The 16,502-nt window shown below is 36.8% G+C and overlaps 1 protein-coding gene across 1 annotated transcript in view; it reads right to left on the bottom strand.

Annotated features, from left to right (window-relative positions):
• PTPRQ (protein tyrosine phosphatase receptor type Q) overlaps positions 1–16,502 on the bottom strand; it is a 137,943-nt gene that overhangs the window by 7,901 nt on the left and 113,540 nt on the right. The window contains exons 53-58 of the mRNA XM_075428396.1: positions 11,009–11,035; positions 10,262–10,343; positions 5,092–5,182; positions 3,616–3,692; positions 1,126–1,260; positions 887–1,012 (exon numbers count right to left, since the gene is read on the bottom strand). Of these exons, the coding sequence (XP_075284511.1) occupies positions 887–1,012; positions 1,126–1,260; positions 3,616–3,692; positions 5,092–5,182; positions 10,262–10,343; positions 11,009–11,035 (538 nt within the window). The remainder of the gene's footprint in view (positions 1–886; positions 1,013–1,125; positions 1,261–3,615; positions 3,693–5,091; positions 5,183–10,261; positions 10,344–11,008; positions 11,036–16,502) is intronic.

Below are 16,502 nucleotides of genomic sequence, written 5' to 3' on the forward strand. Positions count from 1 at the left end.
AAAGTTTATCTTCTCGCACTCAATTTAAAACGTTGAATTGTCCCATACTATGTGCACAACATATCCTTATGGGGTGACCACTGAGACAATCCCGTAGCTGCTGTGTTCCTTTCATCATGTGCACGTGCCACAGGATGGTGATGCATCTTTGAACGTGGACAGCCGAGTTCAGGTCCTAGGATCTGGCTGCACTACATACAAAACAGGTCAATGTTGGGAAGGCAAATGAAGGCCGACTTCATCTTGGGACATTACATCCAGATTGCTTTCTCAGCCCACCTGCTGATCTGACTGAATGCTGGCTGCTAATTTTTCCAAAGAGCGGAAACTGTAGTTGTGGATCATGACAAAGATGAACATCCATGCTGTACCCCGCACAAAGAGTGGGAGTAATACTGATGATTCTCATTTATACTGGGTGAATCTCCTGGGGGTGGAGGCCAATACGGGTGGTGGTACAATGCAAAACAGCTGTGCTGTACCAGAGAATCTTGCCCTTTAATCTGAGAGGGATACATTCAAAGGGATTTGTCTGATCCCAGAATGGTTAGGATTACTCCTTTCTAGAAAAGACAACTGAGGTGTCCAAATAGAAACTTCACCTCCCACCAGACCTGAGGTTCAGTAACCTTGAGAGGCACTTCATAGCATGTCGGACAAATATCTGAGCTCTTTGTGACAGAAACTGGAGAAAATTCTCAGGAAAAAGAAACCACAAACAAACCAGGAATGAAATTAAAATGGAGGAAAAACAGGCAGTAGAATGCCTACGCATTAAAACATTAAAAGAAGAATAGTGAGGGGTAGTTGGGTGGGATGGAGCACATCTGATACTCTTTGAGGTGTTGGATGGGTTTTATTCAATCAGCTTCCTCTTCTGGCTTACCCTTTCAATTTTTAGATCTCTGATGGTCCAGTCTATTTGAATATCTTCCATCAATTTAGTAATCACTATATCCCCAAACACAGTCACTGGTTTATTATCTTCTGGCCAGTACTGATGACATCTTATCTGCAGGGAGATGATTACTAATTAACAATGATCATATTATATAATCTTGACAAAATTAGATATGGAATTTACAATTATATGAAATGATGTTAATTGGTACACTGGTAACTTACCCGGCCTTTTTCAAAACATTGTGTAAGCATCACAAGTGTTTTTGCTCTCGTCTCCCAAACCATTCTCCAGAAATCGCCCACTGTTCCTGGTAATGGTCCCTGAGTTGCAATAAACTCATTTGGACATAAATAACCCTAAGAAAAAGAAAATATTTAATGCATAGTGGTTGGTAAGGAGAAAACTGGTTTGCACGTGATTCCTAGTTGTGCCTGCAGCTACCATGCCTAAGGCCAGAACCTTGTCATTCATACTAAACAAATTGGCATAGGTCTGGTTAATCATTGCATGGCAGATGGCCTTGGAAATCTAAGGAAGTAATGGCATTTTTTCCACTGTGTATATCAATGATGAACAAATGCTCTAATAAAGTTTGGGAAAAGCCATGCTAATAGAAACACACTTAGAAGAGAAACTACAGGGACACCAGGTCAGTAATTCCCCTAAGCCTTCATATTAGAGTTACTGCAAATCCAGCCAGAGGCCACTTAGAACCATGTCAGGAAGTGGCCAGCAAAGTAGAATTAAACAGACTTTAGGAGCAGTGGAGCCAGAAGAAGTCTGAGAGCTAGTGCAAGCTACGGACCACACTGATGACCTTGTTCTTCCAGTGATATCAGGGATCTGCTATAACTCAGGGATAGAGCTTACTCAAACAAATGATCTTTGATAAAAGGTCCTTGAGAAACCTACTGTAGGGGTTGACTTTTATTTTAGTGTTGTCTTCTGCTGCTTAGTTGATTCATAAATTGATGTAAAATTTGAGGAGAAAGAAGTTTGTTGAAAAATATCTGTGTGAATGCTGTCAGTGCATGGGTTCTCATGGATCTCTTTCCTCAAAGAAACTAAGCATACCCTACAGGAACTCTTATGTAGTACAGAAAGTCTAAAATAACAACAATAGCAATAATAGCAATAAATTTATGCTGTAGAGCTAGCAGTCTATAATATCACACAGTTCTGCTTATTGCTCAAAACAAGTGACACAGTGGTTTATAGCACCACCGAAGCTCCTTGTGGGAATTATAGCCCTATAATTCACAGCTGCCTGTTACTTACTCCATCTATAATATATAGAACAGGTGGCAGTGAGAAACTATGTTAATCCTTCCTAGTTTAAGAGGAGGTGAGAAACTATAATTCAGGGATGCAAAGCTCATAGTTCAGTTACTGACTTTTTCTTGTTTAACCAATGAAAATAAAAGTAGCAGCCAAATTCCCATTTTTTAAAACTATATACAAGACCTGTCTTTCTCTCTCTTTACACGTATGCATATGTATATACACCCAGATAAACAGGTATATAAATACACACGTATATTTACAGCTATGTGCATTTATGTATTTACACATCCACAAATATGGGAAGTGAGAGCATGTAAAGGGCAAAGCTTTAGCCCTGACAAATGGTAACATTACAGTTGTCTATTCACTGATGCATGATGACCTAAAGCGCGAAGCCTGTATGTATCTCAGCAGGGAACACTCTCTGCAGTTGGCTTTTGCTGCAGCTTTTTGGAAGTTGCTGTTACTGTTCCCTGCCTAAGCCCTGTCATGTCAGTTAGTGACAGAAGGGTAAAGACTATGCCGTGCTCCAAGCTGTCTGGTCTCCTTCTCAGTGGTTCTGTGTATAGTCCCAGCGTCAAGTAACAATGTGGCATGCCTCTTCCTATCTGCCGTCAGAATTGGGACATTCCATATAAAGGGAATAAACAGCTTTTACTAATGAGAGAGGAAGATGCTCTCAGCTGTATTGATTATTCTCTGTGATTGTCTCTTAGTTACCTGGAAATAACTATTTCTACTTGTCATTGTGTCATCTGTTTAGAGTATGGTCTGCATCTCTTGCTATGTGTTTGAATAGTGCTTACTGCAAATCAAGTATTGACCTCATGTGAGACCACCAGCCACTGCTATAACAAATTAAATACATAATTAATTATAAGCCACACTTTGAGATTCAACAGGACAAAAATTAGATAAAAATATAGATAAAGGGTTTACTGAGAACACAATTAGAAAATGGAAGGTCCAGGAAGAAAGCTGTAAGGGGAATACCAATCCCACTCTCCAAAATTATTAGCCATTTCTATGAAGCTCTTCAGTTCAGTTATCTTTACGTAGTCCTGTTCAATACAATAGCTCCAACTCCTGAACTGAGAGACCAAACAACACCTGTCTAAACAATTGACCTCAGTGGGAGTTCCATTATTATCTTTAATAATAATGGTTTGAGACAATTTATAGAAAGTAATTTGCTGGACTGGTTTGATTATTACTGAAAATCATTGCTTAGCAATGAAAATGGGATAATTTGTATTTTTAACTAGTCATGTTCAGTGCTACAGCAGTCATTTGAACAATGTCATAGCAACAGTAGCTGTAGTGAATGAAAGAAAAATTAGAATCCTGTTCTTCTTGCAAGCTATTTTTTGACTCTCTCTTCTACCAGAAAACAAATACAGTAAAAATGTGAGAGACTTCCTACTTACAGATACGTAGCTGGCATTAATGTAGTCAGACCCAGGAATACCAGCATCAGGCATTAGCTTCACTCTGTTGTTGTTATCTATCATGGAAATAAAATCTAGTTAACTAGAAGCTTCATTCAAAAGCCATAGATGAATGTAACAAGCGTCCCTGGAGCGTTAAGAAATCAAAAATACTGTTAACTGTTGCTAATCTAACAATATTTGACACAGTAGAATGCTAATTATAAAGGGAGTTTAACCAATTTCCATTACTGTGTAGTCATCCTTTAATGTTTCACACATATTTTAATACAATAATTTTTAATTAAAATGCTGAACGTGCTAAAATCTCCAATTTGATGTATGTACGAGAGGATCCTCTGCCTGAAGGTGGCCCATGTACTTTACGTTATGGTGTTCTAGCACAGACAACCTCCGTGTGAATCAGACAGCAGGGTCAGGGGTCTGACAGTCTTTCCTGTGTACTTGCTGCCCAGGTCACAGATTTGAGTCAGATCCTCGCACTTTTACATACTTTTACTTCTTTTACATAAGGTAAGCTCATTATTACAGAGAAAAAAAAAATACTGAGGGTTTCCGATTTGGGCCCACGGTACGTGTGCAGAAATGACAAAACCCAGGAAAGATGTCATATGTGAAGAAAATAAATGCTGAAACCAAACATTCCAAATTTTGATGTTTGGTTTTCAACTTTGTAAAAAAAAATAGAATACAAAGTTAAAGATTTATGAAACTCATCTGTTTATATTTCATTGTGTGTTATGAATGTAATTTTTTAGTGACTGTATGTCTTGAACAAGGCAGTAGATAGCAGGAACAGCTGCTCTGAAAAGTTAATAGCACAGAATGTAGCATTATTAACCAAGGAATGCCACGGTCCCCATCTCACATCACAGCTAATGCCTAAAATAATAATGACATTTCTTGTCTTATTAACTGAAAAAGGAAGCAGTGTTAAGTACAGAGAGACAGACTCCTGTCTCCTGTGATAAAATCTAGCCTTGGCTTTTAAGTTATCATACAGTCACTCTGATCTTCTGTGGAACCTTTGCAGCACGTGTACACATATCCACAAGAAAGCATACCCAGCCTCCTGAGGTAGCTGAATGCACAAACATGTGGATTTTATATGTTTAAAAAAAATTCCTTCTCAATAAAGGGAAAAAAAAATGAGGAAGAATGTTAAAGAGTTTGCTACATGGCTTGAATTACAAAGCTAAGAAACTATTGAGGCTACAGTTTCTTGCACCTGCATATTAAAGCTTGTGAGAGCAAGTTGAAAGCTACTTGCAAATAAAACTGTCTTTAAAAAAACACAGTGAAAAGACAGATTACTTGACAGAAAAATATTTCATAGTGTGGACATGATTGCACTGCCATTTCAAAGGCAGATCAAATAAAAACACAGTTGCATTCCAAATATAAGCTGCATTATCAAAAGTAGAGAGCAAACCAGATATCAGTAAACATACATACACGGCTTTATGTTTGGGAAACGATTCTTAGATCTGTTCCAAGGCAAATCAGCATCAGTTGAAGCAAGGTCTTCAAGAAACTTGGGAAGTTCCTGTAGAGGAATAAATGTTTGTTGGCAAAGCTATGCATTTCATCTTCAATGAATATAAAAAACCCAACACAATTACTCCAGTGAGAGGAAGAATTCTTCAGTTCCGCAACACAGTGCATTTCTGAGAACAGCTGGAAGCGTTACAGAGCATTCCACCCCACTGTCAACCCCAGTTCTACCAGCAAGGTTAGATGCAGCACCACAGACAATGCTGTCAAGGTGAACAATTAAAGCCTACATGAACTTTCACCTTTAAGAGTCTGGATCAAGTCAGCCTATTACCTTTTGTAGTTCTTTTCTGTCTTTTCATGAAGTCACATGCTTGGTTACCATAGCCTCCTAACTCAGTCTTACTCTTGGGTAATGCCTTTTCCTGGCTCCTGTAGGTTGGGAGAGTTCTTGCCACATCGTGAGAACTGATGAGAATTTAATTAAGTTTAGACAACTGGCAATTAGCTATTGTTCATGGGACTGTTTGTGAAAGGGGTGGGAAGAGTTATTTTGGGTTGTACTGCAGTTTCATAACTGGTCATTCGTTCTGTTACTGAAGGGCAGAGGTGGATAAATCATTCATTTTGAGGAACTTTTTCGATGGAGATCATTCTGTACGTAAATAGGTATAATTTCCAAAGCTAAGTAAAAGAGTGGAGACAACTTCAAAACTTCTTGATGGAGAAACTGTAATAATGTGATGATCTCGTAGTGGTGATAAGACAATAGAAAATTGAGAAAAGCCAGAATTTCACCAGAATTTCTAAGTTAATAACTACAGTAACTATAATAGATTTTCACTTTGTTTGACAAATGTTATATGCAAGTCTATTTCAACATCTAGCTAAGATACAAATGAAGAGATCTACCTATTGCTTTGAATGAGTATGATACAAAGTTTTACCGCTTGTGCCGAGTACCCCCTTTAAATTTGTCTTTTAATATTAACAGTTACTCTCTACATGGGCTACTTCCAAAAGTGGGGCAGATAGCCCTACTATCAGATTCAATGTCAATTATTTTCAAGTGTTTTTTTGCCCAGGTATTTGAGACAGTTTGTCTTCTATAAGTAAAATTCAATGGGCAACTATTAGCAAATAAATAAATAAAAGAGGTAATGAAAACCAGAAAAACTAGAGTGTTTTTTATTCCACTGTTTTTCTTTCATTGCTGATTCAAATATTTTGTCAGACTTATTTGATGGGTTCAGATACTAAGAATAATTTGAGCATTAGCAAACTGGGACAATTTGAAAACTGATGTAATAAACCAAGTCAGTAATTCATTTAATCTGATATCCTATTCTGTATAACAGATAATGTTTGACATATAAAAGAGAGCTCAAAACACTTGAACTGTATTATATGCAATATTATCCCACGAGAAATTTCTTTCTTTCGCCATCTGACAAAAATGCTATGGCCTGAAGCATGAGGACTACTTCACTTCCATAATTGTATCCTTTATAATATAGCTGCTGGTGCTTCTGAAGAGGAGGGGAAAGATGGTTTCGCAATGAAAGCAAAGGTCTTTCAGACAAGGGACCCGACTTCTCTTCCTAGCTCTGACACATACTTCCTTGGGGAAAGAATTAGGAGAAGAATTGCAGAGAACAACTAGATGCTCATCTCCCTTTGAAAATTAACAAGGGACTAGATCCTATCCATGCCCTTCAAAATCTCTCTAAATATCTATGTTTTCTAGGGATGAAAAGTCTATGATTATGCCCATTATGAAAAGAAAGTTTCTGACTTAAAATCACCGTATAATGAATGGCTGACTTTACATTTATATCCATATGTGAAAGAATTAAAAAACATGGTTAACAGACATAAAGTAAATACAAAAGTAAATGAAGGACTGTAACATACTATGGAAAAATGAAGGCACTCGTTTTAAAATCTTGTCTTTGAATCAACCTCTGCCATACTCAAGGCACATTTCTTCTACCTATTCAGTTGCCTCTTCCTTTTGTCTCAATAGTCCCTTAGAGAAGTAAAGCCCCAATCCTATATCTGAACCTAGAGAAAGATCCCTGTTCTCAGACATAGCACAGTGACTTCTGTGCATTCCTGTCAGGATTTGATAAGAACAGTAAAACACAGCTAAGGGTAGAGATGTTAAAATTCCTCTCTTTCAGAAAGCTGAAACTCTCCCACAAAATTTCTGTCTTTGAATTTTGAATGATGGAAGAACACAGAAGAAACACCTATGGCATTTTGCAGGTGTTATGGGCTGTGGGATCCTGTATCATGTGCATGTCATGTGAACTTTAACTTGCCTCATTTGCTTCACTCCTCTGAGTCTTACCTTGCCAGTTAACTAGCATAGAAGCAGCACTGTTCTAAAGTATTTTGTAGTAGATAGCAGATAGAGAAGCAGATTATTTTATTTTTGTAAAGATGCTTCCATAGCTGAACAAGTGCTCAAAAGCTAATTCTCTGCACCAGGATGGATTTCAGTCTAAATTATTATTTTCAGAACTGGGAAAAGACTATTTGGATTCCTAAATTCAATAAGAATTCATCATAGAAACCATATTTCTTTGCAGACTCATAAAACTTTGAAATAATCAATTTGCACTTTGTTTGCTGTACTACTTTTATGGTACTGTGGTGATGTTCAGAGGTATTTCACTTTTTTATTCATGAACAGAATTTATTGTAAAACACTTATAGAAGTATTTCTGTTTCAGTAATTTGCCAGTTACTAGAAAAACCTGATGTCCCAAAGGTAATGAGAGATACGTGAATAATCTGGAAAGCTGGAAGTTTGAGTATCAGCTAGGTGGTGCCCACCATCAGTTACTGTGGCTCCCTATGGTTTCCTTAAACTCGTCTATTCTGATAAGACATGGCTCCAGATCCATTCTGAAGTCCAGATTCTCTTCTCATCATGTTTACACACAGGCCATATTCACATGTGGACCGAGATGGAACCCTGGAGATCTCCAGGCACAGCAGCTTGGTCAGTCCAGAAAATTAGATGAGACCAGAACTGTCCCTGGATTCCAAGACTTAAGTGAAATGGAAAGAGCCACATTCATGCTAGTAAAAATCCAAAACAGGTTTGTTGTCTACAATTTGCCTATTGCAAATGATCCCTAGACTAATTTACCTACCAAAACATATCTTGTTGTTTTTGAATTGTCCAGGAAGACTGCTAGTTGAAACAGTCCAAATTCAAAGCAAGAAGTATAATAACAGATATTAGTGTAAATGATCATATTCTCATTTCTAGTTCCTAGTATACTTTAATTTGCTAGTACAGAGATGGACAGAGAGCCCAAGCAAGATCAGCACCGTGCTTTTCGTTATGTGCTTCAGATATAATGGTCCACGGGTTTACATCTTGAGCTCAACTCTCATACACACATTGCGGGAGCCCTGAGTCATTTCTGTGAAACTAAAGCAAGAATGTGGATGGAAACAACACAGGTCACAAGGTCTGTTTGTTTGTTTGTTGTGTGCATTGTCATTTCTGATGTCATTTCAAGCGCATGGTCAATCTTATTATTCATCTGGTAAGACAGGTGCTACAGATATGCTCTCAGTCAGGGACTGGACCTACTCTGCAATTCTGCCTGCCCTTGGAGAAGTCACCTGGGAAGACACCACTACACTTTGGAATGGGGAAGCTAAGGCTCAGAGAGAAAAAAATGAAAGCCCAAATGACGTATAAAACTTTTGTTTAAAAGTTGAGTATATAATTTAGTTGAATGAGGCTTCAGCCTCAGTATTTCTCTGAATTTGAATTGGATTGCCAAGATTTTGATTTGATAAAACAGTACTGTTTAAGTTTTAAGACATTACAGTGCCATAAGGCTTACCCAGTGTGGGTCACACTTAAAGTAATACTAGAAACTTTCCAGTGATGAATGTTAATATGTGAAAGTGTTATTGCTAGTAAAACTTTTCATCTGTTCAGTCATGCATAATATAACTATAATCACTCTTGTTCAAGTGAAATAGCACTTCTACTCTTGGAAAAAAAGTTCTCCTTTATTGCTCAGAGAATTTTATGGTGCTTTTTATTATTAAATCCAGACCAATTTTACTTAGGGAGCATAACAAAAAAGCTGTAGGAAATACCATTAATCTTTTCACACTTTTGTTGGTTTTCCCTCAGAGACTGAAATATTATAATCTAGCAGAAGAAAAGCCAATTGTTGAGTCTTCATTTTTGTTAATCCAAATGGTAAGCAATTCACAGTAAATCTATAAATCCAAAATAATAAAGTCAGTGGAGACTGACAAATTATTTTTGTGACAGCAAATGACTGTATGTGTTAAAAATGATGATGATAAAGATTCTGAAATAACAAGAAGAAAAGATATTGTTGAGGAAAAAAATGATAGCTGTAAAATTGCTACTTAATTAAAATAGTGAAAACTTTGAGATTTACATTTGAAAGTATGTATATATTATATGTAATGTATATTTGGAAAGCTGGTCTCTTTTCAGAAAGAAAGACAGGCTTGCTGAGTTATCTACTCACATAAGGAGATGGAAGCTATTCACAAGTATGACAAGTATGACCTATTATTTGTAAAGGAGCAAAAAGCAAAGTACCATGCACAAACTTTTCACTTTCTGCACTGAAAACCATGAAAAAAAAAAAAAAAAATCTGAGTACAGTGGCAGTATAACTGGGGCTTAAACACTTCACAGAATAAATGTCATCTGTGTTTTTGGGGTCATCCTCACTCAGGAAAATGAACTTAAAGCACTTAAATATACCTGTGCATATGTTAGAAAACTATTTCTAAATAAACTGTTCTCAGGTAAACTACATATGCATTACTACATATGTAAAAGCATAAATATCATGGTGTTCTTGCAAAGATCGGAGTCTAAAGAAGATCATCTTTTGCTGACACTTAGGTGAATAATTCTGATCAGGTTGCAGTGTAGACTGCAGAATTCAAATCAGTGTAGTGTTACTTTCTAAACAATCAACCTGGTAATTGGGTATTGATTATCAAGGCCAGAGTCCTTCATGGCCTTGTCCGCTTAAAATGGACATGAAATGTGACACATGAAACGACTGAAGGTCTTGCGATGTTGTGACAACTGCTAGCAACATACCGAAAATTCTTCCTGAAACTTTAGGTTGTTGTTTGTGCAAAGCTCTTCAACATGTTGTAGGAAGGATTTCTTGCTTATTGGCCTGAAAGAAATGACAGAAGAATTAGAAACTTATCAGGAATTTCTTTGTCATTCTCTTTATTCTTTTTTAACAGCAGTTTATTAATAATGTTTTTCAGTTGAATAGAAACTGATACTTGTAGAAAGAAAATTATAAATTGCTTACAGCATGCTTATTTGGTTTGTTTTCAGTCACTTCAGATAGAAGCATTTTCTCCCCCTGTTGTTCCCTCTCACCAAATTTTTGATGTGCTAATGTTAACAGTATTGTTGGGTAGGATTGTTTCTATAGGTGACAGCATTCCAAGGCGAGGTTTTGACATTAATGGAAATCTGTAAACTTATCATTGCATTCTATAGTACATAATACTTCTTTGTCGCACAGAAAACATTTTATACTTTGCAAGGTTTTAGACATATAAAATATTGCAGTGACCTCATTCTCATAATGACATGGTTTTTAAACCCACAGGAGTTTAAATATCCCTGTATTACTTCCCAAGCTAAAACACAGACATGCAGGCTTCACCCCAGAGAGAGAGAAAGCATTTCTCCAGTTACCATGCAATTAGTCATGCTTTTATGATTTATACGCAGCTTGGAGTTTTTTTCTAATAAACAGAGAGGAGGGAACCACACATTGAGACTCACCGATGATCACAATACAAAAATCTTTAATCAACTTACTTGATGGATTTTCTATAACTAAGTAACCTGCAACAGAGATTTTTGTTAAATGTGGCAAGCTGAGAGTTAACCAATATTGTGCATGATAATAGGTTTTAGATGAAATACTCAAGTAACTAAAGAACCAGATTTATTTCTCTCATGGATTCAAATACTGTTATATGTCAGATATCTTGGGTGATTCTCTTGCTTAGTTTTTATCTCAGGTATTGACAGATATGGATATGGTAGTTGCAGTTTCTGTCATTCTCTTCAGATCATTTTACAGTACTCTGGGCTCATATGGCCCTGAGAAATCCATACTTCCAGCACACAGCTTCATATACAATGACCATTGACAAGCTTCATTTTACACTACGTACTCAATATCATTCTTCTAAGGAACATTTCAGAGTATAAGGACAGGATTCATCTGACTGAGTACAGACACCTATTTCTGAGCTAGTCACTACATTCCTTTTATAATCAGTGACAAGAAATAGGTGTGATTTAATCTCATTTTCAGCAGATATCTAAAATAAGTCACAGATGAATCACACTATTGGTGTGCCTCTATAGTAAACAGCCAGCTATGGCTGTTTATCTAAAGATGTTTAAAATGAGTGCCTGTTTTCATGTTCATTTTTACACGTTCACTGCTTTTTCTGGTGCAGGGCGATTTTAAAAACTGTGCTACATATTAAATCTTTAACTTGATCCCACAGCAGGTATCATGAAGATGTTACATGGGCAGCTATGCCGAGGGACTTTCAGATGGCCTTGAAACTTGGTCATCATCATCGCCTCTGAACCCATTTTAAGAATGTCTCAACATTATGGATTTAGAAGCCAAACTTTTGGAATTCAGACTCAAAAAGCTTGTCTAAAAGGTCAAGCCAAAGAATTTGAAGTAATACAGTTTAAAAGATAATTTGTCCCTTCAAAAGAGCTCTAAGTCTACCTCTCCAGTGTCTGTCTCTCCAAATTCTTACATACAAAATTTACAAAAACTACTCTATAGTACAAATACAAATGTCTACTGCGGACATAATTTTAGTACAAAAGACAAAAATTTGCTTTAGAATACTTTGGTTTATGAAGTTCTTCCTAAATATTTAAATTTAAAATTAGATAATAAAATGAGATTAATAAAATCGTTGAATCATTTATTATTAAGCATCACAGAAGTTAATTTCAAAGCTAATAAAGATGCCTTTGTGGTACATACTTTGTTATGACAGTTCTCTGCAAACAAAGCAAACAGGCTGTGAAAGCCTTGGGTCAGTCTCACTGGAGTAGAAAGAAGCGTAAGAATTCACAGAAAAGGGCTCAAGCTCAAAGTGCTTACTAGGACAAATGAAGGAGAGCTTCAGAATGAAAAAAGAAGGCAAAAAGACAACAAAACATGCAACTCTAGTTATTCGGGATGTTTAGACATCTAGCTAGTGCTTATTGTATCACTTCTGTTGTCTGCATCATGTGGCAAAGCAAACTACCTTTTAGTAATGTTGGCAACATTACAGAGCCAAAGTTTCCTGAAGAAAAAGTATTCTTACTAATTGTGCCAATGTACTGCACACAAATATATTTGTCTTTGAGCAGAAACTAAACTTTTTTTAAGGCCTTTTTTCAGGACAAAATTATAAGCAGTCTCTGCAAAGAAATTACCCTTGTTTTTTCCTTTGAACTCACCTACCTTCACCACAGAACAGGTAAAAAGTAATCTCCCAGTAATTTTTGAAGACTGATATATTTCCTCCTCTTGAATTGATAGCAATGAGGGGCTTACTGCACCTAATTTGCAGTAAGCAAATGCAGTCTGGTCATTACGGAATAGAAATCACATCTATGGTGTACATAAGCAGCCTGATTCTGTCATTCAGTGCTTCAGTGCTGAAGGTACGTGGATCCAACAGCAAAGGACATAGGAGGCAGGCAGCGCCATTAACACCACCTTACGCAACAATATTTCCTTTTTTTACTTTCACTCAAGGCAGGGAAGAAAAGCACTGAAATAGCTCAGGAAATGAACTAAGCAGTGTTACTTATGTTGCTTTCTAGTTCATTTTTAATATTCATACAGGTGTTTTTTTAAGGCATAATCATGTATTATTTTTCACAAGCAGTAAACATGTTTAAACAAGTAAGGCACCTACAGATTGACACTTTAACCTATCTGTTTAACCTATCTTTGGGCGTTTAAGTAAAGAACTTGATTTTTAGAACTACTGAACTCACTCTTTTGGTAGCAAGTGCACATTGCAGTGGCTTGGCAGCTCAGAAAATAAGATGATCTAATTTAAATGCTTATACGAGGATTAATGTCTAACGAAGACTGTGACAAAGATGTTGGCTTTGTTGTGTAAGAGTCTTCAGAAGGGATGAATTTTGAACGTTTACTGGAGACTTACACCTACGCTCAGTTTCAGCATCCTCAGACTTCAAAAATTAGTATTTTTTCCAAGTGTCTTGACTTGGAATATATAATAATAATCTTACGGTATTTCATCAATGAACAAATACTTATCCACCTGTAGTCTTGTTCTCCACATTTCCCAGTCTTTTGTATCAAACATAAGAATATAGGTATCAGTAGATCTTGATGAGCACAATTTAGAATCAAACCATGAAGTTGCAAATTTCCTTATTTCAGATGGAATATTCCAGATTCCCACATCTGTCTTTGAAACCAGGAAAGAAAAACATTCTCTAAGATAAAGAATGCTTTATTGCCTTAAATCTGATTTTCTTTTAAAACAGTGTATTGTTTCATGTGTGGGATTTTTTTGAAGTCTATCAAAAATCTGAATCCCACTCAGATTACTTATGATAGAGCTAGAAAGAAGCCATTTATTTGTGTTGGCAGTGGTAACTGAAGACCATATTGTCACACAGACTCGGCTTTCTCTCTGGGTCAATCATCTGAAAGCCACAGGGAATTAAAACTTCGTCCAAACAGAAAATAACAGAAATGAGTATGTAGGCAAAAGGCTTAACTCATAAGCACCATTGACACTTCCTAGCAGCAACAGAGGAACTAATTTTTAGCAAGTTAATTGAAAGCAATATGGAGCTTAACCCTTCCTAAATATTAAAGACCTAAGAAAAGATAACATATGGTCATGTCTTCCATTGGACCAGGACATGTACATTCATAATCCTTGCACTCCTGGGATACAAAGCTCAGGAAGCCTGTTTGTGTTAGTTGATTACTAAAGGGAAACTTATTGAAGAAAAAGGCAAGGCACGAGCCATGCCTATCCCCACTCAAAGAAACAGGCTAGTCTAGAGAACGTAATGTGCGTGCAGAAGTGTTACCTCAAGCACAGACACCTACTGAATGCACAATATATAGGAAATGTGAGATCAGACAATGATGTTATATATAAGACTTTTCCATAAAAAGTTCTAATTACCTGGTATTTGCAAGGGTTTCAATGTCTGTAATTCAGAAGTATTTCTGCTGAATCTGTGCCCCGTTTGATTGACAAGCTGTCTCACATAGAATGAAACAAAGCATCCATTCCAAGGGGCAACTTCTCAAGGAAAGATTTTAAGAAATGGGGACCTACATGGCTTTATCCTTGCTGCAAAAGTAGGGTGCCAGAGAAGTTGTCTCCTAGGTGAGCACCAGGAACAGGGAGGAGTTACTTGTTTCTTGCCAAACCTGGTGCACCCTGAAAATTTAGTGACAGACTCTACTGACAGCAGATGAATGTCTGCTTTGAAAAGTGACTTGCCAAGCCCTATAGACATGTTACAAAAAGTAAGTGATGAGAGGCCCCAGTATATGTATATTCAGTATGCCTAATGAACCAATGTTTAATCCAGTTTATATTGATGGGCTACATATGTTTTAAATAAGGGTTGTTTTTTTCTGTTATTGCAGGTCTCATATCATCTCCACCATCATGGAGGTCAATGTACGTCACAAACATTCAAAGTTAGCATTTTGGCTTCATAAAGCTGATCTCATTTTCCACTGAATTCAGTAAGACATAATTCCCTGCATGCCCAATGAAGCTACATCCCCTTAGCTAATTTGCCTAACAAAGACTTGCTAAGAGATGATGTATATGCATTAGCTAGTATTAGTAATTTTCAGACACTGAAGTTTTTCAAGTAAAATTTTTTTCTGATGATGATTATGTCAAAAAATTACTACTAGAAATTGGGATTTGCTGTGAATTTCCTGATTCAAAAAAAAATGTTGACCCAAAAAAAGAGATGCTTGGCAATTTTAAATTTTATGTTTTCTCTATTTAAACTGACTTCTGTAATGCAAAATAATTCATAGTAAAAAGGGTTATAAAAATGTGTGAAATAAAATGTTTTGATTAACCTATAATGAATATTTGCTGAATTTTGGTTCATTAAACTTTCCAAGCTTTTGAATTTTTTATCTGCTGGGAATTATAAAAAATATTTCCAGTCATTTTCTTACAGAACAGGAAAACCTTTTTCTACTCCTTTTTATTTCTTATGTGATACCAGCTGCACAAAGTTTCTGAGAATGTGATCCAAGATCATAGGGCACGATCCACTAAATACGAGAGAATGTCTGAAGAGATGGTGTGTGAGAGACAGTCAGAAGGATCTCGTGGAGCAGGCTAGAGTGTCTTGATCCTGTGCATGAACTCTGTCAGCTGTAAGTCCATGTCTTTACTGATTTATAGTAGCTAACATGATAAATATACTGGCTAGAAAATGACAAAACACTTGGTTTCCAAAGCATATCCTTCAAACAAGCACTGACTGGGATCGTTAGTAAGTACATAAAAAATCTTTACTGCTCTTTTATCACCTAAGATTTCCACACAAACTCCCCATCATCCTTTCAGGGTAGAAAATATACTTAGTTGGACAATTAAAAACATATTTCAGCTGATATACTGCTATCCAAGAAATACAAAACAAGCCAGCTTGGAAAAGGAGTCTACCCATCTATGTTTTACTCATATAATTACAAGATACCATGAACTGAACGCAGCAGTCTGCAACACAGCAAGCTTGGCAAACACAGCTGAGATAGCTAACTAAACGCAGCCAACATATGGCAGTAGGTTATGCAGGCGCAGTGATGCACAGTCCCATTCCAAATGCACGGTAAATTTGTGAAGGTTACACTGTAGTCATCAACACACAGTACAATAATTTGACATGCTAACATGTCACTGCTTTAACCACAAATCATGAGAATGACAAGGACAACACAAGAACTGGGACTGTGATTGACTTCTACATAGCTATTCCCCAAAGGCAACAGGTCAAAAGTTATTTCGTGGTGTAACTGTGGAAGTCTGAAAACAGGCAGAAAAATACTTTAAACATTAGGTTTTGCAGTAAGCTGCCTTGGTGCATGCTGCCGTGCTTCTGCCAGCTTCTCGATATAGCTCATCATTACCAGGCAGGATATGTCTATGTGACAGACAGCATTAGAGGCACCCAAAATGTCTCTTTTGGTCACAGACATTACCAGAACAGAATCTTACACATACTGAAACATTCTTTAAAG

This window comes from Opisthocomus hoazin, chromosome 8 (genome assembly GCF_030867145.1).
Source record: "Opisthocomus hoazin isolate bOpiHoa1 chromosome 8, bOpiHoa1.hap1, whole genome shotgun sequence".
Taxonomy (NCBI): Eukaryota; Metazoa; Chordata; class Aves; order Opisthocomiformes; family Opisthocomidae; genus Opisthocomus; species Opisthocomus hoazin.